General features: G+C 42.2%; 1 protein-coding gene across 3 annotated transcripts in view; it reads right to left on the reverse strand.

The window, feature by feature from the left end:
* Positions 1–2,318: 2,318 nt before the first annotated feature.
* tnksa (tankyrase, TRF1-interacting ankyrin-related ADP-ribose polymerase a) overlaps positions 2,319–25,902 on the reverse strand; it is a 136,795-nt gene continuing 113,211 nt past the window's right edge. For all 3 annotated transcript variants that reach the window (XM_015976763.3, XM_015976776.3, XM_015976771.3), the window contains 12 exons: positions 20,888–20,997; positions 20,013–20,201; positions 12,327–12,407; positions 11,665–11,836; positions 11,483–11,562; positions 5,202–5,322; positions 4,617–4,714; positions 3,886–3,960; positions 3,676–3,781; positions 2,899–3,085; positions 2,657–2,813; positions 2,319–2,572 (listed from right to left, as the gene is read on the reverse strand). In XM_015976763.3, the coding sequence (XP_015832249.3) occupies positions 2,486–2,572; positions 2,657–2,813; positions 2,899–3,085; positions 3,676–3,781; positions 3,886–3,960; positions 4,617–4,714; positions 5,202–5,322; positions 11,483–11,562; positions 11,665–11,836; positions 12,327–12,407; positions 20,013–20,201; positions 20,888–20,997 (1,463 nt within the window). In that variant the 3' untranslated portion in view covers positions 2,319–2,485. The remainder of the gene's footprint in view (positions 2,573–2,656; positions 2,814–2,898; positions 3,086–3,675; positions 3,782–3,885; positions 3,961–4,616; positions 4,715–5,201; positions 5,323–11,482; positions 11,563–11,664; positions 11,837–12,326; positions 12,408–20,012; positions 20,202–20,887; positions 20,998–25,902) is intronic.

Here is a 25,902-nt window from a genome sequence, read left to right on the forward strand (position 1 = left end):
AGCTCTGTACAACAGCAGAAATGTGTTAATTTGTCCGGTTGCTTTCAGCAGTAGGCAGCTCACACACACACACACACACACACACACACACACACACACACACACACACACACACACACACACACACACACACACACACACACAATTTACTTAAAACAAAACTGGTCCTTAAGACAAATCCACCAGTAAATTTTAAAAAAAAAAAAAAAAACAAACAAAATTTTTTTTAAGTTTCCAAGGAGACGTGAAAAAAAACAAAGTTCTCCGTTAAATGCTTCATATGGAGTTGAGTTTTATTACTTTGTTCCACAATTGAATTTCAAAAGTTCCCAGATAATAATCATTCATCACTGCTGCTTTTAATTGCACACGATCTGTCAGAACTCATATATGTAAAAAAAAAAATAAATAAAAAAATAAAAATCAGATTTAAGCTGATCTGAGTTCAGTCTAACAGTAAAAGAGCTTCCCGTAGGGCCAACTGTTAGTGTTGTGGAACAACAACTACTAAATTTCACTTATTTATTTTATTTCTGGGTATGACAGTCCAATAGTTTCTCTTATTTCTGCTATAATCGTTCATCCTGTTCTCAAAAGCAATTTAAGATTGGCTGAAATGTCCAAATCATTTGTGTCTTCAAAGCAAGTGGAGGGTGAAAAGGAGGAAAAATGCTGATGTGAGAACTTTCAATCTTAAATTATATATATAAAAAAAGAAAATCTGTGCTGGAAATCATTGTTTCAAATTAAAGACTGCTTTCTGAATGCTTTTAAGGCAACATTACACCCATCTTCACCCCAAAAAGTAAAAAACAAAAGCCCAAAAACCTTCACAGTGGTTTAATTTGAGCTTGAAGAGACAGAGTGGTCCCATGACGATCAAAAAGCCTAACTATTACTACAAATGTTGTTAAAAAAAGAAAGAACTGGAGAATATAATGAGAACTTCCTGTGTGGCAAATAATGGCTCCATTCATTTAACTCATATTTAGAGCAGACATCATGACTCTCCTCTTCATCCTACAGGTTTCTCGTACAAATAAATACTGTAGACTTCCACGGCCCGTGACCTGAACGTCTCGCTGAAAAACAGCGACCTGGTTTCACTATTTACATTTATATACAAGTCCCCTCATAAAAAACAAAAAAGTAATTCAGGGAAAAAAGGCAGAAAAATAAAACTGGAATAGCTTTAAAACATGAAAATGTTCCCTTTCACTCGGCAGCACCAGGGAGCAGTTTTCCTGCTGAACCACTAGAGGGTATCAGAGGAAAGGGACAACAAGGCAGCAGGTTCATGTAAACAAACACACCAACATCCAGCTCAGCTTTCAGGTACATCATACAGAAAATCCCTCACAGGTGAGTGTGAATGAAGGAGAGGAGGAGAGGCACCGGGGAGGAGGAAATGAAACTGCTGATCTAAAAGTCTACAAAAACAATGACGTCAAAAGACAAATCAGGCTTTAGATGATCCGTTTTTAACCCTACACATTGAGTTTCTCCACCTAAATGTGTTAACGCCTCCCAAAACCTAAAGAAAAGCACAGCAGCCAACAGAAAAAGTGACTTTATATTCAGTTTTGGTGTCTTTCTGGCCTCTTCACACCTGCTCCTGTTAAGGAGTTAAGCACAAATCTGAGTGGATTAAAACCCAGCTGTCAGGGTTAGCTAAGCAAAATGCAGCCTGATAGTTTTAAAAGTACAATCATTTAAAAAAGCCCTCCTATCAGGGAGGTTAGAGTGATTTTCTAAGTGCGATGTGATTGTGCGTCAAAATATTAGTGTTTGATTTTTGTTCTCGTGCTTTTAAATGTGAAACAGGAAGGTTTGGATGTGATTTAAAACACAAACATCCTAATTCTTACACCTGTATGAGCTGTTTTTGTTTGTTTCAGCAGCATAAAATGAGCAGATTCATCCTGATTGGTCGCTGCAGAAGAAAGTTGGTCCCTTTATGGACTGTAGAGGAAAGTCTGCAGTCGTTATTCATAATAAGGAATCATGGTCTCCATTTGTCCTTTTAGTCTTCCGTTTAAAGGCTCTTGGGTCACATTTACCCACAGTAGTCTATACATTTACACCTACTGGATGGTCTCTTATTCCCATCTTGTTTACATCAGCCTCGCCGGGAGGAAATGTAACCGTGAATGATGGATTTGTGATGTCTCAGTACGACAGTCTCAAAGTGGTCCCCGTGGGGCAGTGTTGTTATGGACGATGCAAAAAAATAAAAAATAAAAAAAGTAAACGAGTATATGGTAAGTAAACAAGCCATTAAAATCAGAGCGATGGAACACAGATGCTGTAAAAAGGTTTGTTTGACTGCTGCCAGTCTTCTGTCATAATGGCTTCATTTAAAAAGGACAGGAATGATTCTTTCCCCAAATTGAAACTAAAAAATATTAAAAATTTTTTTTAAATTCTAGTCTGTTTAGAAATGAGATTTTAGTCCAAGGTGGTTATTTTCAGAGCCAGCAGCGATTTAAGATTTCTGCTCAGCAGCAGCAGCAGGCGCGGCCGGACTCTCTGGCTTCACGATCTGGTAGGTGATTAAATATTCTGGGTAGGCCTGAGGGGGGAGAACACAAACAGATAAAGCCAGGGACATCAGCGGAGCTGCCTTCCTTACTGTAAGATGTCTTTACTCCCTCACCTGCTCGCCTCTGTAGATGACATACTCTGCGTACGCCAGCCCGTTGACGCTGGGTCGTCCTATAACTGAATGGTGACCAGGGGGGGCGTGGGCCATTTTCATGGCGCTGAACTGAAGAAATGACTTTCCCAAAGTCACCCGGCAGAACAGCATCTGTCTGCAGATGTGTACCAACAAGATTATGCTTCTAAATGTCTTTCCATACGACAGAGGTGTGTGTGTGTGTGTGTGTGTTTTCCTACCTGTGACAAACGTAGCAGGAGCGGTCCTTATGGGTCGGACATCCCGTACCCCCACCGATCCCGTAAACATACTGGTTGCTTTTGGAGGAGTTCTCTGCAAAATAGATCCCCGCTCCGAACATGCCGCCAATGTAGGCGTGGCGCTCATCGAAGCCCTTATGGATGATCGCGTTGATGAACGGAGAACCTAGAGAGAGATTAAATGCCTCGGTAATAATAATAAAAAAAAAGGTCTTACTGCTCCTTAAGTGTTTGGAGTTTCTTTTTGTCGGAAATGTTTGCGGGCTCCTGTAGATCCTGTGATCACTGGAGCCATACGCAGCATTTCAAGCTTCATAGAAACCAGATTATTTCAGCTCGGCAGTGTTTCAAAGGACTCAGCTGCAGCCCAGAAAGTGATGTCTGGAGCAAAGCTTGGTGCCGGAAAAGGGGGATAGATGATAAATGAGACTCAGTGAAGTTTAACGTTAGGCTCTGAGCAGAGCTCACCTTGGAATATTGTTTTAATTCTGTCCGAAGAGAGAGAAGTGACAAGAAATCCAGAAGCAGGATGGATAAAGATTGCGTCACTTAGAGCAGCTTTGTTTTAGCTTTAGTCTGGAATCACATTTGAAGGCCTTTAAGGGGGAAAGAAGCTTTTCATTTTAAAGTTTGAATATTATTTTGGGCAAAGTACAACTAAACTACATTTATTAGTAATAAGGGAACCCAGAGCAACATAGAAAGCAGCAGTAATGATCAGGTCCGACTGTACTTTTGCACACATACGTAACTCACCATGAAAGAGCATTCGCTCGTTATGATGGTTGTGATTCTCATCAGCGATCTCCTTCTGACGGTGAGCATATCGCTCTCTCAGCTTCTTATTCACCACCTTCTGAATCTGCACTCACGGGAGGAAAAGAGTCGGCTGGATTAGCAGGGGAAATTGTTGCAGAAACGTTAAAACAGAGCTAAGTCGTGTGTCTATGTGTGTGTTTTCTGCACCTTAATGATGTTGTAGCGGCTGAAGACTCCACCTGCGTTGCCTCCATCGCGGTGCTCTCTGATCGTGCTCTGCAGCTGTAAGATGACATCAACAAGCACGGCACAATCAAAACAACACAAAGAGCACACGGGAAATGACTCCAGCTATCTGCTCCAAAAATCCATACATCCGGCGAGGAACTGGAGCGCTAACTCGTTTAATCAGATACCTGCACGACGCCTGTGGGAAATTTAGAACAACCTAGCTGAAAAGGTGACGCATCAGCAGGAAAATCAGAGTGGCACTGTGGAGATTTAAAGAATAATGAAGCTGTTTGTTGGGAGAATGATGCTGTGATGAGGGTGGGAGGTGGTGGTGGTGGGGGGGCTGACTGACTGCTGTCATCTCCGTAAAAAAATAAAATGAAATAAATAAAAAAAACACCTCGCAACGTGCCGTTAATCTCTCAAGTCCCCGGCTGAAGACTAGGGTTTAAAGTACCTGTAAAATTCCTGTTAACATCTGCCAGCTCTCATTAGCTGCAGCTCGATGACGCCGTCTCCGTCCATTGCCGCCTTTTTGTTTTACGAGAACGTTGTAGTCAGTGAGGTGGTTAAACAGGCCATCTAGTTCATAGTGTAGCTGAACTGTGGCGACACTGCGCCGCAATGATGCACATGCTCCCTAAACCTGATTAATCAGCCCTGTGGTGACTTAAAACATCAGTTCAAATAAAAGTTTGGAGTCTTACTTCCTCCTCCACGGACTGGAACTCCTTGTCGTCGGGAGCCAGGTCGATCAGCACGGTGCCCTGGCTGGAGCAGTGGAATGTCAGATACGGGTTTCCACCTGCAAAACACACGTTTACAAAGTGAGTCGGGGAGTTAAAGCAGATTATTCAGGCTCTAATTTGGAAGACAAAGGGAGAGAGATTTTGTTGTTTACTTATAAAACGTAGCCTGGCAAGCCGTCCATGAAATTGTTAAGATTTCTAGGCTGTACAAAACATGCAAACATGTCATGCCTAGCCTTTAAATTGTGTTTATAAGAAAATGCGTTAATATTCACAGATGGACCAAAGAGCTGGCATTAGTTTAGTGTGTGTGTGTGCAAAAAATAAACAATAACATAATCCTTGGTTTTAGAGGTATGGTGTGAATAACCTTAGTAAAGGTTAGGGTTAGGAATAGACCAGCAATGGTTATGGTTAGGAATAAAGCAGCCCCCGAAATGAAAGGAAGTCAGTGACGAGTCCCCACAAGGTAGAAAGACAAACGTGTGTGTGTGTGTGTGTGTGTGTGTGTGTGTGTGTGTGTGAGTGTGTGTAGGTCCTGACCCTGCTGGCCTCCCAGGAGTCTCTCGATGCCCTTAATGAGTTTGTGCCTGTGACCATAAGCATTTATACCAATCTCCTTCAGCTCCTCGTGACCCATGTCAGCAAGAACATCCAGAGAAATCTGCCCAGAGACAAAAATAAAAACAATACTAAAAATAGAAAGAATATAAGGGACAACTGACTGCATTCAGGACACGTCTGCAGACGTTCCAGAGTTATTTTATTTACAGGCCTCAAATAAAAACACTGTTTCACAATGACAACAGCAGTTCATCCTCTGGATGTTCATCACAACTGCCAGCCTTTAATAGCCACAGGTTGAATAATCAATGTCGCATCGCAGATGAAAATAGGTCTGACAAATATTCATGAAAACAGGAAGAGGCAGGAAGAAAAGGTCACCGAACGGGTGGCAGTAATCACAGCGCTGATATGCAAATGGATTATGGTGAAAAGTCCTTTCTGCTCCCTGAGTTAGTTCGGGGAGATCGGAGATGAGATTCGCTCAGCAGGCACAGATAAATTTTCCCTGCATTGCACTGATCGCTGATAACAGTAATAAATCCTCACTGCCTGAATATGTTGTTGAAAATTTACTGAGATGTTCATCAAACCACCAGCACTTGCATTAAAAGTTTCTGATTTCAGTTTTTTAACTGTGCAGCCTCAAGGTTTTAGATAAGCTGTTTAAAACCAACATCAGAGGAATGTTTGGCAGTGAAACACTTAAAAAAACTGGAATAGACTTCTCCAAGTCCACCAGCAGTCTGGACAAACACTCTGCTTAATGTGGTTTTGGTGTGTAAAGGAACACATCGGGTGTAGTGTGAGGTAAGTTAGAGTGGTTGAGCTGTGTGATAACTCAATGGTACTGTCTTGTGTGTATTTCAACTTGGGTAACAAACTGTGAAACAGAACTTTGACAGCTTTCCTATTGGGGCAATAAAGTAGTACTGCATTGTATTAGATTGCAATTCATGATATTTTTGTCTTTGTCTCTCCGACTGCTATGAGCATGTACATGACACAAGAATTTCCCTCGGGATAAATAAAGCTGTTCTTATCTTATATTGGAACACATCATAAGGTACTGTAAGGTATTGTATTGTAACATATGCAACTGTAAAGTACTGCAATTTTAATATTTTTAAAATATCGCAGCATTTAGTATAGCAGTGTATCATAATGTATGACATTGCCATTGTGGTGGCCCTGGTTAGGAATTTGCCCTGTAGCAAGAGGGTTGCCTGTTCAAACCCAAGCTCCATTCATGTCAGTCATTGTGTCCTTGGGCAAGACACTTCACTATAACTCATTTTATAATGTACAGTATTGTAATATAACTCATTTCTTTACATACAGTATTGTACTATAAGTCATTGTATTACGTATAATATTGTACTTCAACTCATCGTATTACATACAGTATTGTACTATTACTCATTTCATTACATACAGTATTGTACTATAAGTCATTGTGTTGTGTATAGTATTGTACTATATCTCATCATATAATGAACAGTATTGTGCTATAACTCATCGTATTACGTACAATATTGTACTATAACTCCTCGTATTATGAACAGTATTGTGCTATAACTCATCGTATTACATACAATATTGTACTATAACTCCTCGTATTATGAACAGTATTGTGCTATAATTCATCATATTACGTATAGTATTGTACTATAACTCATTGTATTACGAACAGTATTGTGCTATAACTCATCGTATTACGTATAGTATTGTACTATAACTCATCGTATTACGAACAGTATTGTACTATAACTCATTGTATTACATACAATATTGTACTATAACTCCTCGTATTATGAACAGTATTGTGCTATAATTCATCATATTACGTATAGTATTGTACTATATCTCATCGTATAATGAACAGTATTGTGCTATGACTCATCGTATTACGTACAGTATTGTACTATAACTCATTGTATTGCGTATAGTATGGTACTATAACTCATCGTATTACATACAATACTGTACTATAACTCCTCGTATTATGAACAGTATTGTGCTATAATTCATCATATTACGTATAGTACTGTACTATAACTCCTCGTATTATGAACAGTATTGTGCTATAATTCATCATATTACGTATAGTATTGTACTATAACTCCTCGTATTATGAACAGTATTGTGCTATAATTCATCATAATACGTATAGTATTGTACTATAACTCATTGTATTACGAACAGTATTGTGCTATAACTCATCGTATTACGTATAGTATTGTACTATAACTCATCGTATTACGAACAGTATTGTACTATAACTCATTGTATTACGTATAGTATGGTACTATAACTCATCGTATTACATACAATATTGTACTATAACTCATCATATTATGAACAGTATTGTGCTATAACTCATCGTATTATGAACAGTACTGTGCTATAATTCATCATATTACGTATAGTATGGTACTATAACTCATCGTATTACATACAATATTGTACTATAACTCATCATATTATGAACAGTATTGTGCTATAACTCATCGTATTATGAACAGTACTGTGCTATAATTCATCATATTACGTATAGTATTGTACTATAACTCATTGTATTATGAACAGTATTGTGCTATAACTCATCATATTATGAACAGTATTGTACTATAACTCATCGTATTACGAACAGTATTGTACTATAACTCATTGTATTATGTGCAGTATTGTGCTATAACTGATTGTCTTACGTGCAGTATTGTATTATAACTCATCATATTATGAACAGTATTGTACTATAACTGATTGTATTACGTACAGTATGGTACTATAACTCGTTGTATTACGTATAGTATGGTACTATAACTCATCGTATTACGTACAGTATTGTACTATAACTCATCGTATTATGTACAGTATTGTACTATAACTCATCGTATTACGTATAGTATGGTACAATAACTCATCGTATTATGAACAGTATTGTGCTATAACTCATCGTATTACGTATAGTATTGTACTATAACTCATTGTATTATGAACAGTATTGTGCTATAATTCATCATATTACGTATAGTATTGTACTATAACTCATTGTATTAAGAACAGTATTGTGCTATAACTCATCGCATTACGTATAGTATGGTACTATAACTCATCGTATTACGAACAGTATTGTACTATAACTCATCGTATTACGAACAGTATTGTACTATAACTCATCGTATTATGTATAGTAATGTACTATAACTAATCGTATTACGTGCAGTATTGTGCTATAACTTATTGTATTATGTGCAGTATTGTACTATAACTGATTGTATTACGTGCAGTATTGTACTATAACTCATCGTATTATGAACAGTATTGTACTATAACTGATTGTATTACGTACAGTATGGTACTATAACTCGTTGTATTACGTATAGTATGGTACTATAACTCATCGTATTACGTACAGTATTGTACTATAACTCATCGTATTACGTATAGTATGGTACTATAACTCATTGTATTACGTATATTATGGTACTATAAATCATTGTATTACGTACAGTATTGTACTATAACTCATCGTATTACGTACAATATTGTAATATAACTCATTGTATTACGTACAATATTGTACTATAACTCATTGTATTACGTACAATATTGTACTATAACTCATTGTATTACGTACAATAATGTACTATAACTCATTGTTTTACGTACAATATTGTAATATAACTAATTGTATTACGTATAGTATGGTACTATAACTCATTGTATTACGTACAGTATTGTACTATAACTCATTGTATTACGTACAATATTGTACTATAACTCATTGTATTACGTATAGTGTATAACTCATCGTATTACGTATAGTATGGTACTATAACTCATTGTATTACGTACAATATTGTACTACAACTCACTGTATTAAGTACAATATTGTACTATAACTCACTGTATTAAGTACAATATTGTACTATAACTCATTGTATTACATACAATATTGTACTATAACTCATTGTATTACGTACAATATTGTACTATAACTCATTGTATTACGTATAGTATGGTACTATAACTCATCGTATTACATACAATATTGTACTATAACTCATCATATTATGAACAGTATTGTACTATAACTCATCGTATTATGAACAGTACTGTGCTATAATTCATCATATTACGTATAGTATTGTACTATAACTCATTGTATTATGAACAGTATTGTGCTATAACTCATCATATTATGAACAGTATTGTACTATAACTCATTGTATTACGAACAGTATTGTGCTATAACTCATCGTATTACATATAGTATTGTACTACAACTCATCGTATTACGAACAGTATTGTACTATAACTCATTGTATTATGTGCAGTATTGTGCTATAACTGATTGTCTTACGTGCAGTATTGTATTATAACTCATCATATTATGAACAGTATTGTACTATAACTGATTGTATTACGTACAGTATGGTACTATAACTCGTTGTATTACGTATAGTATGGTACTATAACTCATCGTATTACGTACAGTATTGTACTATAACTCATCGTATTATGTACAGTATTGTACTATAACTCATCGTATTACGTATAGTATGGTACAATAACTCATCGTATTATGAACAGTATTGTGCTATAACTCATCGTATTACGTATAGTATTGTACTATAACTCATTGTATTATGAACAGTATTGTGCTATAATTCATCATATTACGTATAGTATTGTACTATAACTCATTGTATTAAGAACAGTATTGTGCTATAACTCATCGCATTACGTATAGTATGGTACTATAACTCATCGTATTACGAACAGTATTGTACTATAACTCATCGTATTACGAACAGTATTGTACTATAACTCATCGTATTATGTATAGTAATGTACTATAACTAATCGTATTACGTGCAGTATTGTGCTATAACTTATTGTATTATGTGCAGTATTGTACTATAACTGATTGTATTACGTGCAGTATTGTACTATAACTCATCGTATTATGAACAGTATTGTACTATAACTGATTGTATTACGTACAGTATGGTACTATAACTCGTTGTATTACGTATAGTATGGTACTATAACTCATCGTATTACGTACAGTATTGTACTATAACTCATCGTATTACGTATAGTATGGTACTATAACTCATTGTATTACGTATATTATGGTACTATAAATCATTGTATTACGTACAGTATTGTACTATAACTCATCGTATTACGTACAATATTGTAATATAACTCATTGTATTACGTACAATATTGTACTATAACTCATTGTATTACGTGCAATATTGTACTATAACTCATTGTATTACGTACAATAATGTACTATAACTCATTGTTTTACGTACAATATTGTAATATAACTAATTGTATTACGTATAGTATGGTACTATAACTCATTGTATTACGTACAGTATTGTACTATAACTCATTGTATTACGTACAATATTGTACTATAACTCATTGTATTACGTATAGTGTATAACTCATCGTATTACGTATAGTATGGTACTATAACTCATTGTATTACGTACAATATTGTACTACAACTCACTGTATTAAGTACAATATTGTACTATAACTCACTGTATTAAGTACAATATTGTACTATAACTCATTGTATTACATACAATATTGTACTATAACTCATTGTATTACGTACAATATTGTACTATAACTCATTGTATTACGTATAGTATGGTACTATAACTCATTGTATTACGTATAGTATTGTAACGTATCATACTGTGAACCCACTAGCTTTTGTTTGTAATCCTGCCACTTGTTGAGATGATGAAGGATGCACTTGTGAGAAATATTTGTCAAGATGGACTCTGTTCAATTCTATAGTCTATCTTTCTGTTCATTTTCCCTTCTTTTAGTTAGTTAGAGATGTCTGTCTTCATCCTCCTCTTCTGTCTTTCTTAGCAAACTAAAAATTTTAATTGGCACTAGACCCAGGTTACAGCTGAGGAAGATGGGGATGCCATGAGGTTAGCAGATGTGTTCCAGTAAAAAAACAAGCCATTGTAAATAATAAATGTAGTGGACTAATTACGATGTTTATTGTGCCACATTAAATTTGCAGAATGTTTTCAGCTTGTTTCAGAACCACAGATATATTTTGGCCATCCTTGATGGGAAAACTGGTCTCAGACTCACTATTAATGGTGACTTGTGTAGGACCATAGTGGTGGACTGGTGACAAAAAAAAAAAACCAACATGAATAATGTAAGTAAGCTGGCTCTCCTGAGGCTCCTGTGTGTTTGTGTACCTGCTCTCGTTGGAAAATATCTCTCAGGTGCTCCAGTCCCAGACTCTTCAGGAACTGGTTGATGGTCATATCGAGCAGCGCTGCAGAAAAAACAAAACAAAACAAAAAAACATGTCAGAGTCACTCATTCAAACTAAAAACAGAGTTTATTTTTAGAGCCAGACGTTTTGTGTGTTTCATACTTTCGCCCTCCTTCCTGTCGGACCCAGATGCTCCATCTGCAGTACCAGAGGCCCCGCCCACTGTGATGTCACTAAGTGGCGCTGTCAGGTTGTCTATGCTGCTGGCTGCTGATAAGCAGGATGGAGACGGAGAAGGCGAAATGACCACACCCCCTGCTGCACCTGTACTCACCTGTGTTTGTGTGAGAAAATTTGATCATTTCATTGTAATTTTAAATGATAGGAAAAAATGCACAAATTCTCACAGAACAAACACTCAAACTAATTTTACACTTCAGCTGAAGTTTCTGCTGCTTTCGTCTCCCTCTGAGCTGCTGATTTGACTGATTGCAGGACTAATAAATGAGCCGACAGCTCGGCTGCATTCATCTCTCACTTGTCTGCAGACTTCACATGTCTGATTAGTTTTTAGCTCAACAGCTTTCAGATTGTGAAAGTAAACTCACAATTGAACCGTCTTTAGAGTTTAAGCTCAAAAACCAAAACTTGAGATCTTTCTTCTACTTAAGCTGGCCCCTCTGCTCCTTTCAGAGCTGCTTCTTCACACGCTTCAGGATGAACCGCCTGCTTTGCTTGATTCTTGGCTGACACTTTTTCATATTTAAAAAGGATCCTCTTTCATCAGCAGAAAGTTTATATTAGCAGAGCATTTAGAAACTTACCACAGTGGCCTGTGGCTTTAAACAGCTCGGCAGGGCGTCGGGTGGCATGGCGTCAATCAACAATGCTCTGATGTCATCGGCCTGCAAAGAATAAAGATAAATTGACTAAATCTGAAGAGACATATATGTATTGGACACTGTTCTTGGAGCAATGATTAGTTGACTCTTAATAACAACCATCAAGTTCAACTTTTAACAAAAGTCTCAGCCGTCTACATCTAGTTAGTAGGAGTTTAGCTCTTCCAATGTGCTTCTAATGCATCACAGCTCACTCCACCTCCCATCTTGGACACATCCCACTCCCAGCAGCTTTGCTGTTTAGGACAAAAATGATTAGTTCAACAAAAGTTGGCAACATTTGCAGAATAATGTGATGAACAAGGTATTTTTGTAATCCAAAGAGGTTCAAATAAAGGGTTTCTTGAAAACATTTAGCTTGTCATCCGAGGAGCTTTGTCAAGAATTGACAACGAACATATGGTATAACAGTATCACCATAACTTTAAACACACACACACACAACCAATGTTTGTTCACATCTTGTTGCCGTTTGCATATCGGATTCAGGAGGGGGAGTGGGTAGGCCATGTGGTTTTTGTTTTGGCGTATAATGGTGATGCAGAGTAGGAGGTGATCTGGTCTTTCTTACACAGATTTGAAAGTGTAGGGAAATATATATAATATTATTTAATATCAGTTATCATCCATAACAGCAGTACTAATATCAGTTCTCTTTCTTAACATTCGTTTCGATGTCTCTCTATGGGATACGCCCCTCCGTGGATTCCTCAGAAGCACTTATCTCAATATGCCAATCCTGATTGGCCAGTGACCGTGACGTACGCGTCCCCCTGCTACTATAAGTAGCAAGCGTCCCAACGTACGCACTATTCAATCACCTCTTCTCGCTTCGGTGGTCGCTTATCTCTGAGGTAAGTTAGCTCAACTGTTCACAGACGGAGCCTTCTAATATTCTCTCCGTTGCCGAACGTTAACTTACCGTCCTTCTGTCCTGACCTTCACCATAGGCTCGGGGCATAACGAGCAGCTTCACACTCCAGTGCATCTGTTCGTTCTATGCCAAAGGTTGGTTTATGCTTGACGCGTCCGCGAGGTCCGCACGGCTCCGCGCGGAGAAGTTGCGTCATTTTGCGTCATTTTAACAACCACGCCCCTCCACCGCGTCTCCGCACGGCCCAAGATTTCCGCAACGCGCACCTCGGAAAATTTCTAACCACGCGGACGGTCGGACGCGGAAAAACATGGCGGACCGGCACGGCAGAGGTTCGTAAATACAGACATTTGTATGATTCAGCTCTCAAAGATCACCGTGATCAACATGTTGTTAATAGTTCTTGGAGAGAAATAGCTCGCACTGTCGGAAAAGACGAGAACGCTGTTAAAAATGCTGAAATGTCATGTTGTAAACAGTAATTTCTACTTCTACTATGGTGTAGTGTTGGATGCTTGCCGTAGAGCTCCATGCTGCCCCCTACAGTTTGGGAGAATATTGGCTCACCGCAGAGACGAGCCGCACAAACCATAAACGCTGCGAGTTGTGAAGCGCGTTCCAGCCGCGAGCCGCGTCACCGCGCGGGAAGTGAATGCGTCAAGCATAAACCAAGCTTAACACACCAGTTAGCCAACATGGAAGCCGCTCCTCCCACCAGAGGAGTCGACGGCGCAGGAGCTCGCCTCTGTACCTGTGGGAACAAAATCTCAAGCAAAGACCCGCACAGGGTCTGCTCGAGCTGCCTCGGGCTGGAACATGCCCAGCTGGCATTGGAAGTCCTCGGGTCATGTGAGAGCTGCGCTTGCTTCACCCTGAAGAGCCTTCGCCGGCGGCTAGCGCGCCAAGCTAGCCTGTCGGGGAAGGACCCTTGCCTGCCGGCCCCTGGGCCACCGCCTGGGGACGCCAGCGAACATGTCCTCCCGGAGCCGGAACCGTGTGCCGAACTCAGCTGGGGCTCACAGCTCGAACTGGCCGGTCTGAGCCACCCCGCCGAGGACGTGTTGGAGTTGGACTACGGAGACGACGAGGACACCTCGGAACTCCTCATTTCAGAGGAGGACGAGGAGGACGACGTCTTTCTCCCCATCGCTCAGGCCTCCATGCCTAGCTTTCCGTCCTCTCCCAGGGATGGAGCGGCTTTTCCGGCCGCCCAACTGGACATGCAGTCAGTCTGCCGACGCGCTGCGACCAGGCTCAACATCCCTTGGCCCACCGTGGTCACTGAGGCTGTCAGATCCCGCTACGAGGGAAAGAAGCTGCCTCAGGCCACGAGGGCGGCAAAGCCCCTCCTTCCCGCCTTCCCGGAGCTACTCCAAGAAGTGAGGTCCTCCTGGGACAAACACCCGTTCAGCTCCAGGTCTCCTGTCCAAGGAGCCTCCTCGCTGGACTTCGAAGGGATGGAGAAAGCTGGCATGCTTCGCATGCCGCCGATGGAACCGCTGGTTGCAGCCCACCTACACCCACGGTTCTCGGCGACTTCCTCCGGGCCTCCCGCTCTCCCTGCGAAGGCGGACCGCTTCCAGTCGGCGCTGAACGAGAGGGCGTACAAGGCTGCCGCCATCTCGGTCCGAGCTTTGAATGTCTCCTCCATGCTCTCGGCGTACCAAGCCGAGCTCTGTGAGGACATGAATACGAAGCCGGACCCGGAGGTGTGGGAGGAAATCACTGTACTGACCGACATCTGCCTGCGTGAGCAGCGCTGCGCAGTCCATGCTACGGCTAAAGCTATGGGCATGATGGTGCTTCAAGAACGTGCACGATGTCTGAACCTCACCAACCTCTCTGAGAGAGAGAAGGAGGACATTTTGGACATGCCAATCGTGCCTGAAGGCATTTTTGGCTCTGCCCTGGCATCAATGCAGCAACGGTGTGCGGCCAAAAAGAAAGAGGATGAAGCCCTTCATCTCTGCCTTCCCCGTAAACCCTCACCGGCGCTGCCGGCTCGGCCGAACCTGCCTCAGGCAGCTGCCCGAGCCCAGCCTCAGTTCCGGATCCCAAAGCACCCGAAGCCTCAAGCTGTCCAACCAGCTCCTTTGGGCTCAGAGCCTCGACCAGTTTGGCCTCATGGATCCGGCAACCAAGCTGCTCCGACGCCGGGACAATCCACCAGACACGGCGGTCAGCAGGTGAGGAGGAAGAAGTGGGCAGCCTGTCGGAGTTCTTCCCTCCCGACGCTGCAGCTGGTGGTTCCCCGTTCGCCAGCTCCTCCTGTTCGATGTTGCCATAGTGCTTTCTCCTCCCCCCCTCACGGAACCCCTCCGGCAGAGTTCCCGAGCGGTCCAGGGTGGGGCCAGGACGTGCAGCCGGCGGTGCCGGCTCAAAACACACGTCACAAGCACTCACATTGTTTTTCACAAACATGTCACGCTCAAGGAGCATTAAAAGGTTCGCTGTCGCATCCAGACAAGATGTCAAGGGCGCAGCAAAAATCAATAAAATGTCACCCATGAGCGGTTCCAGGCGGGGCGACCCCTGGCGGACTTTCCCGCCAGCCACGGGTCGTCCCCGTAAGCCTGGGCCGTCAAAGCACAAAGCCCCCGCGCATGCGCAGTGGCTGCCACGAGCACCGCTGCCCCACAACCTCTGGAGGGAGCTGCTGCTCCGTGTGTCACGGCTGTGTCACCGCTCTCCACTCACATGGAGGAATGGACAGCGGTTTCTGCTTCACGTTGGGTGCTGAGAACTATTTCGAGGGGTTACAGGCTCCAATTCGCTTCTGTTCCTCCTCGATTCTCCGGCGTAGTGTTCTCCCACGCCCAGGGGTCGTCAGCTCACATCCTTCAGGGAGAAATCTCCTCCCTGCTGGAGAAGGGAGCGATATGCATTGTGCCTCCCGATCGGTCTCAGAGCGGTTTCTACTCCAGGTACTTCCTGGTCCCGAAGCGGGGAGGGACCGGGATTCGCCCGATCCTGGATCTGAGGGCCCTGAACCGATGCCTCAGAAAGTACAGATTCAAAATGCTCACACTCTCATCCCTTTTGCGTCTGATTCACCAGAGCAACTGGTTCACCTCAATCGACCTGAGGGACGCATACTTTCATGTTCCCGTGTACCCTCCACACAGGAAATTTCTGAGGTTTGCCTTTCAGGGAGTGTGTTACGAATACACCGTGCTCCCATTCGGCCTCTCGCTGAGCCCGAGGGTGTTTGTCAGGTGTACGGAGGCGGCGATCGCCCCTCTGAGAGGGAGGGGCATTCGGCTGGCCACGTATTTAGACGACTGGCTCCTGCTGGCACGGTCCAGAGAGGAGACAGCGTCAAACACGCTGGTTGTGATCCCTCACTTGTGTGGTCTGGGTTTCAGAATAAACTGCCAGAAAAGCGCTTTACTCCCCTCCCAGAAAATAACCTTTCTAGGTCTGAATCTGGACTCAGGGGCGTTCACGGCCCGTCTCTCGGCACCGCGAGTGAACGCGCTCTCGTTCTGCCTGGCGCGCTTCCGCCTACACAGTGCGGTGCGGTTTGCGTTATGCCTCAGGCTTTTGGGTCTCATGGCGTCGGCTATTTCAGTGGTACCACTCGGCCGTCTACACATGAGAGATTCTCAACGCTGGGTGGCTTCTCTGGGTCTCTCTCCAGTGCGCCACAGAGCGTGCAGGGTGACGGTCTCTGCAGCGTGCGTCGCGGCGCTCCGCTGTTGGCGTCACCCCTCCCTCTTGGCACAGGGGGTGACTTTGGGGTTGGTTCTCGTGAGGAAAGTGGTCACGACAGATGCGAGCCTGTCAGGTTGGGGGGGGGGGGGGGGGGGGCTCCTGGAGGGTTGCTCTGTCAGGGGTGTGTGGAGCAGAGAGCTCTGGGGGACACACATAAATTATCTGGAACTCCTCGCGGTCTTTCTAGCCCTGAGGCGCTTCCTGCCTTTTCTCTCCGGCCATCATGTCCTAGTGAGAACAGACAACACCATGACTGTGGCTTATATAAACCACCAGGGGGGGCTGCGCTCCATGCGGTTACACACGCTGGCACGCAGACTGATCCTATGGTGCAGCAGGCATCTCCTCTCAATCAGAGCCACCCATGTCCCAGGTCTTCTGAATTGGGGGGCGTATCTGTTGTCCAGAGGGACACCCCTGTACGGGGATTGGAGCCTGCATCCAGCAGTGTTGGAACAGATTTGGATCCGGTTCGGCACAGCCGTAGTGGATCTTTTTGCCTCCAAGGAGAATGCTCACTGTCCTCTGCGCGACCGAGACGCTCCACTCGGCGTGGACGCGCTGGCGCACGACTGGCCACGGGGACTGCTTTACGCTTTTCCCCCAGTGGCCCTGATACCACCCACCTTGCTGAGGGTATGAACCCAGCTCCACACTCTCATTCTGGTGGCCCCATACTGGCCAGCCATGCATTGGGTGGCGGACATTTTCCAGCTCCTGGAGGGCCAACCTTGGAAACTTCCGCTTCGCAGGGACCTGATGTCCCAAGCGGGAGGCTCGATCTTCCACCCTCATCCAGAACGGCTGGCCCTGTGGGCCTGGCCCCTGAGGGGTGCGGGCTAGTGTCAGCAGAGCTGCCCCAGGCAGTCATTCGAACCATTCAGAATGCTAGGGCCCCCTCCACTAGGTCCCTATATGACTGTAAATGGAGGGTGTTTGAAGCCTGGTGTCAGGGCAGGGAGGTCTCACCCTTCCAATGCCCGGTGAATGTCATTCTGTCTTTCCTGCAAGACTTGTTGGATGGGAAGAAGGCTTTCTCCACCATTAAAGTGTACCTAGCAGCCATTTCCGCCCGACACTTGGGTTTTGGGAAAAAACTGGCAGGTCAACACCCCCTGGTGTGTAGCTTCATGAGGGGCGCGCGCAGGCTTCTCCCTGTGTCTCGACCCCTGGTGCCCTCATGGGATCTGTCCTTGGTGCTGTCGGCCCTCTCCGGGCCTCCATTTGAACCTATGGACGGCCTGGACCTTAAGATCCTGTCTCTTAAGGTGGTGCTACTCCTGGCTTTGGTATCTGCAAAGCGAGTTAGTGACTTACAGGCTCTCTCTGTGCACCCATCCTGCACCCAGTTTGCACCCGGTGACATGAAGGTGTCCCTGAAGCCCAACCCTGCCTTTGTGCCTAAGGTAGTGGGCTCCTTTTCTCCTATTATCCTCACAGCTTTCTACCCGCCACCCTTCTCCTCTCCTGAGGAGGAGCGGTGGCACAAGCTGTGTCCGATTCGCGCGCTCAAGGAGTATGTGAATCGGACGGAGAACCTTTGCAGGGGGGACCAGCTTTTTGTGTCATGGGGTGGGCCTCGTAAGGGGAAACCCGTCACAAAGCAGAGGCTTTCCCACTGGATTGTGGAGGATATTTCTATGGCTTACTCCTGTCAGGGCATTCAGGCTCCTGTTGGGCTCAGGGCCCATTCTACTAGGGGCCTGTCTGCTTCTTGGGCCCTTTTTCGGGGGCTGTCAATCCAGGAGATTTGTGCTGCAGCAAGTTGGGCTTCTCCACTTGCATTTGCACGCTTCTATAAGCTTGATGTTTCGGTCCCTGCAATGACTCACACGATTCTGAGTGTGGGGTCTTTGGCGGGCCAAGACGTATCCCTGTAGGTTGGTGATCACTGGATAAGCTGTCTGGCAATACGGGAGTCTCCATATCCCATAGTGAGACATCGAAACGAATGTTAAGAAAGAGAACTTTAGGTTACTGTCGTAACCCCGGTTCTCTGAGTAACATGAGTGAGATGTCTCACCAGACAACCCTTCTTGCTGGGCGAAGCGAGAAGAGGTGTTTATCTTGAATAGTGCGTACGTTGGGACGCTTGCTACTTATAGTAGCAGGGGGACGCGTACGTCACGGTCACTGGCCAATCAGGATTGGCGTATTGAGATAAGTGCTTCTGAGGAATCCGCGGAGGGGCATATCCCATAGTGAGACATCTCATTCATGTTACTCAGAGAACCGGGGTTACGACAGTAACCTAAAGATATAAATATAGGTTAAAATATTCATATTGATGTAACTTTACTTATGACCATATCATCTGTAGTCGTGGGGTCTGGCAACGCTCCATTGATTGCTCCTGGTCGCTTGCCAGGCTATATTTCTTCTGTAATTGCTGTGGCAATCTATTGTGCATGGATTGAATAGATTAGTCTGCTCAGATCTTTGTGCTTGGTCTTGACTTTCACTTCTGGTTATGGAGAAGTCAGCACGTTGTGTTAAGTTAAATAAATGTAACCAGCATTTTGCTTAAAGTAAACCTCCTCAAACTCTCTCCATCTCTGTCCATCTGACTGAACTGTTCAGAACCTTATTGTCGCAATTCGCTGTGTTCTCAGTCTCTTTTTTCCATTGGCGGCGCTTGTTTTTTTCTATTTCTACCAGCCATGTAACCTGTTACATGCGGCAGGCTAAAGCTACTCTAACATTAGCAGTTAGCAGTGCGTATGTCTTGTTGCTACTGAGTTGTGTAGCTCTTTTCTTTATATCGAAGTCCTATCGACTCGTCGATATGTCTATCGAGTAAAAGGTATTATGAAACGTATATTGCTATCGTTTAATCGCCCGGCCCTCATTTAAATAAAATGAAAACTGTGTAAAGAAGCACATCAGGAAGGCTCATTAGTGATGAAGGAGTTCCACCATCTCCCCAAACAGCTAGCTAAGCTCACCCACACATTTCTACCAAGCTGTGCCTCACAAATATAAGAGGAAATATAGAGGCCTTAATGACGGCCTCTCATTACCGTTGCCAAGTCCAGCGGCGCCTGTCCCTCCTGGTTTTTCATGGTGGGATCGGCTCCATGGGCCAACAACAGTGCACAGAGCTGAGTTCGCCCTTTCTGCGCTGCTTCATGGAGGGGAGTAAAAGCCCATTTGTCAGTGGCGTTGACGCACGTGTTGTACTTGATCAGGAGGGCGGCTATGTCCACGTGCTGCATGGAGATTAGAAAGAAGTCAAATTTATGGGACTATGTGAATCTTAGCTAAGCTCAGTGGCCTAGTGGTAGAGTGTCCGCCCTGTGACTTGATCATTCAAATCCTGGTCAGGTCATACCAAAGACTTTAACAATAGCACCCAATGCCTCCCTGCTTGACACTCAGCTTTAATGGGTTAGATTGGGGGGTTGAACCACCAAATTGTTGCCAAGCGCAGCAACAGTTGCAGCTCACTGATCCCCATGGGGACGGGTCAAATGTAGAGATGTAATTTCATCAGTGTGTGATGATGACTACGGGACTTTAATTAAGCAGATAAAAAAAGGTCATGATTTGTTTTTCATGCATTGTCTTCTGATTTATTTAGTGTAAAAAAGGGAACACAAGGCTTTGTGTTTTTCAGAAACAGCAGGGGATACCCTTGTGTTTCCACAATGCAGAACTTATTAAGCTTTCATGCAAACATGTGTTTCATGACTCTTTCAGTAGCGACATGCTGACTGCCTTTGAAGACCGTGCCATTCTGAGAAAGGCAAAAACACGAGAAAGCACATATTTTTGGAAAAGCTTGGAATAAAAAATAATGATAATTCTTCTCTAAAACAGGATAAAATAATAAGTAGGCTGATCTATCTTCACTGGATATAAACTGTACCCATAAGTACATTACAAAATGTCTTACCCCATATGAAGCAGCATTGTGCAATGGAATCAACCCTCCTTTGTCCTGAGCATTCACGTCGGCTTCGTGTTCCAACAGATACTCCACCACTTCCAAGTTGTTATAGCCAGCTGGTAATAGCACCAAAGTTGGGATCCATGAGGAAGACGAGCACAAAGGAGATACAGATGAAGAAGGGGGGGAAAGAGTCTGAATGAGCTGCACCATGACAGAACGTATCATCTTCTACAAGATGCATCAAGGCAAAAGGTGTGTGTTTAAGTGGTCATGTCTACTGAGTGTAAAAAAGACCTGTAAAGTGCCTTTCAGTGGTTTGTTAACTTCAAAACTGTCAAGCCGCAAAAATATTCAAAAAAACCCCAACTCAAACAAAAAACCTTCATCTAGTCATACAATTAGAAATATGTTCAGAGGAGTTTTTCCATCACTATGAAACTAAACAGTAATTAAAATCAACCCGCAGATCCATCTCATTATAGGTTTTCCTAAACAACCCTAACAACCCTAGTTCCCTTACAGTTTTCTTCAGGTTTCCAATTAAACATTGTGCTTTTGTCTATGCTGATCCATCCCTCTGGACTGCTCTCCCTCTCTCAGTGAGGCTGGCACCATCCCTCCCCCATTTCAAGTCACTGCTTAAGGCCCACTTTTACGATCAGGCATTTTTAAACCCTCGACTTTTATTAATTATTTTTATTATGTATTCTTTTTATTGACTGTGATTTTACTGGTTTGTTGTGTATTTTTATTGATTTGTGTTTTTGTTTTTGTGTTGTATTTTGCTTTTTATCTGAACAGCACTTTGGTCGGCTGCCATGCCATTTTTAATTCTGACTTTTAATGCCCATTGCATACACAAAAAGGGGTATGCCCGATAATATGGGTCGATATTAGTATTGATGTAATTTTGGAAATGTCTGTACTGGATTTTACTCTTTTAATGACAACCTTTTCATACCATGCACATATTATACACCAAGCTCTTCAGCACTTGTCATATTTTGCAGATAGTGTTTAAGCATGCATGATAGTAGATATGGGATGTTAGTTACCAACAATTATTTAGTTTTTGTATTTCTTATTGGTTGGGGGTGGGGGGGTGCATATCATCTACATTGGAGATTAAATATTTAGGCTTAATCGATTAATCTGATATCAGTTAAATTGCGGATAGCGAACATCCCTAAAATAATAATTTAATGCAAAATGTGTGACTCATCACTATTATATTGATCAATATCACTAATAGAACTTCTCAAGATTTTTGATTAAACAAAATTAAAAAAACTAACTCCTTATAGCGACACCATTTTAATAGGTAAGGAAACTAATCTAGTCTTATTAAAAGCTTGGTTTAAGTCCCCCAGTGGCTTTTCTACACAGAAACAAGTGTTTTCATGTAAATGCGTGGATCTCGTTAGGCATTTGTTTGTATCTGTGCGATCCTGTGAGGTGCAGCGGTAAAACTGATCATCTCTTATCTGTGCAGCCGATGTCACGATGATTACAGATCCTGAATACATGCATAATATCGAGCTTGTGTATCCTTGAGGGTACAAACATTATCTCTACTCTCAGGACTGTGAAACTCCACAAAGCTTGTGTGAGACTCCAAAGATATTCTGGGTCAACTGCTCTGGTCTGCGAGAACAACAGTTATGTAAATTAGAGACAGTTGGTAAATTAGGACACATTTATAAATAAATTGCAATAATTATTTATTTATAAGTGAAAAGTCTGCAGCAGGCAAAAGGCCCAAAGCAGCTCCACTTTTAAACTGTCAGGGAAATAAAAAATAAAAGAAAAGCTTCAGGTTGAAACAACAAAACTATTTTAGTTTCTACTGAATTTAAAGGATGAAACTTGACAGATAAAATAATGCTTTCTTTGTTACAAGAGAATGATTAATACTTTAAAACATACAGTGAAAACTATTTGTTCCCTTACAGATTTTTTCAGGTTTCCAATTAAACACTGTGCTTTTGTCTATGCTGATCCATCCCTCTGGACTACTCTCCCTCTCTCAGTGAGGCTGGCACCATCCCTCCCCCGTTTCAAGTCACTGCTTAAGGCCCACTTTTACGACCAGGCATTTTTAAACCCTTGACTTTTATTAATTATTTTTATTATGTATTCTTTTTATTGACTGTGATTTTACTGCTTTGTTGTGTACTTTTATTATTGGTTTGTGTTTTTGTTTTTATGTTTAGAACCTCATCTGTGTTTGAACCGTTTTGATCCAGTTGAGCTTTCAGAGTTATCAAAAATATTAGCTTCATCTAAACCTTCAACTTGCACTTTAGATCCAATCCCAACCAAATTATTTAAAGATGCATTTCCTTTGGTTACTGCCCCCATTCTATATATAATCATTCTATCCTTAGTAAATGGGTATGTACCACAAGGTTTTAAGGTTGCTGTAATCAAACCTTCACTTAAGAAGCCTTCTCTGGATCCAGATGACCCAATGAATTATAGACCAATATCTAACCTTCCATTTTTATCCAAAGTCCTGGAGAAAATAGTGGCCATCCAAGTATGTGAGCATTTAAACACTAACGCTCTGTTTGAGGAATTTCAGTCTGGTTTTAGAGAGTATCACAGCACTGAAACTGCATTAGTGAGAGTTACAAATGATATTCTCATGGCCTCAGATAAGAATCTTGTGTCTGTTCTAGTCTTGTTAGATCTCAGTGCTGCCTTTGACACAGTTGATCACAATTCTCTTGTAGAAAGACTCGAACATGTTGTAGGGATCAAAGGAACAGCGTTAGGCTGGTTTAAATCCTACCTGTCTGACAGATTTCATTTTGTAAATGTACATGACAAATCGTCTTCATACTCCAGGGTTACTTGTGGAGTACCACAGGGTTCAGTGCTTGGACCAATTCTTTTTACTATATATATATGCTCCCAATTGGTAAAATCATTGGACAGCATGGGATAAACTTCCACTGTTATGCTGACGATACTCAGTTATATTTACCCATTAACCCTGATGAACCTAATCGGTTGGGTAGATTACAGGCTTGTCTTGAGGACATAAAAAATTGGATGACTCTTAACTTTTTGCTTTTAAATCAAGCCAAGACGGAAGTTCTCATCTTTGGACCTGAAAAAGGAAATTGCTTAGTCAAACACCTGACCTGAATGGCATTAAAATAATCTCCGAGAACAAAGTAAGGAACCTTGGTGTTATCTTTGACCAGGACATGTCATTCAAATCCCAGGTTAAACAGGTTTGTAGGATTTCCTTTTTCCACCTTCGGAATATTGCTAAAGTTAGAAGCATCCTTTCCAGGAGTGATGCTGAAAAACTAGTTCATGCATTTATTACATCAAGACTGGATTACTGTAATTCATTACCAGTAATTCATTACTCTCAGGAAGTTAGCAGAATGTAGTTAAAAGTCTTCAGCTTGTCCAAAATGCTGCAGCTAGAGTTCTGATGAGAATTAAAAAGAGAGATCATATCTCTCCTGTCTTAGCTTCCCTACATTGGCTACCTGTTAAATTCAGAATAGATTTTAAGATCCTTCTTCTCACATATAAAGCTCTTAATAATCAAGCTCCATCATACATCAGTAATCTGATTGTTCCATACGTTCCTAACCGAGCACTTCGCTCTCAGACCGCAGGTCTACTGGTGGTTCCCAGAATATCTAAAATTAGGATGGGGCAGATCTTTTAGTTATCAGGCTCCTCTCCTGTGGAACCAGCTCCCAGCCTTAGTCAGTGAGGCAGACACCTTGTCTACTTTTAAGACTAGGCTTAAAACATTTTTATTTGATAGGGCCTATGGTTAAAATCTGATGTTAGCCTAGATCTGGACAAGTGGGGGAGTAGAGGGAGGTGGAGTGTACAGTCGGTAAAGACAGCTCTCCCTTGCCCTGCCTCCAACATGCCTCCATCTAAAAAGGCTTGGTTATCCTGAGTTATCTCTGTAGTTATGCTGCTATAGGCTTAGACTGCTGGAGGATAAACTGACCACTTTTCACACTCTACTACTTTCTTCTACAGTCTGCTCTTTAACTGTATTATTTTCTGCAATTTCAGCAGTTAACTTTACTTTTTCTCTAAGTGTTTTTCTCCCCAGAAGAAGCTACGGTGATGTTCTGCTGAGCTGTGGTGGCCTCATGGAGGGGGCCATCGTCTGGCACACTGCTGCTAACCACTAAAACATTCTCCCTCTCCTGATAATAACTTTTTGCTTTCCTTGACATTGGATGTGCAACTGCTAGTTTATCCGTTTAATTATAGATCCACTAGGATAAATACAATAAAGTTTATTTCTCGCCAAATAGAATATTTACTAAGAAATCACAATATAACCATAGACACATTGCTGTGTGTGTGTGTGTGTGTGTCTGCTCTGTCTTCACGATCCCAGGTGAGTCGTGGAGGATGGCTGCTTATACTGAGCCAGGATCCTCTGGAGGTTTCTTCCTGTTAAAAGGGAGTTTTCCTCTCCACATGCTTGCTTAGTATGAGGATTGCTGTATAGTCACTGACACTAGTCAGTGACTTGATGCAATTTGCTGGGTTCCTTATATAGGAAACATTTTTTCTGATTGGCTTAATGAACTGACCTGAATTGGAATGTTTATTATGTGAAGTGCCTTGAGACGACTCTTGTCGTGATTTGGCGCTACATAAATAAAATTGAATTGAACTTAATTGAATTGTTGTGTTTTGCTTTTTTATCTGAACAGCACTTTGGTCGGCTGCATGCCATTTTTAAATGTGCTTTATAAATAAATTTGGTATGGTTGGTATGATATTTAAATGTTTCACATTGACAAATTCCAAAATTAGACAGCGATAACCAGACTAAATGTAAAAAGAGTTTTCAAATGAAAATTTCATAATGAAAACAAAACAAACAAAAAATATCCAGAATGCATAATCTCTTACAAGATGCATGTGAAAAGGCCTCCTTGTTTAACCATTAATTGTCCAGAATATTAGGAAAGCAGAGTTCAGTTTGACTAGTCACACCCAGGTCTGATGAAGAA

This window comes from Nothobranchius furzeri, chromosome 6 (assembly GCF_043380555.1).
Source record: "Nothobranchius furzeri strain GRZ-AD chromosome 6, NfurGRZ-RIMD1, whole genome shotgun sequence".
In the NCBI taxonomy this organism is placed as follows: domain Eukaryota; kingdom Metazoa; phylum Chordata; class Actinopteri; order Cyprinodontiformes; family Nothobranchiidae; genus Nothobranchius; species Nothobranchius furzeri.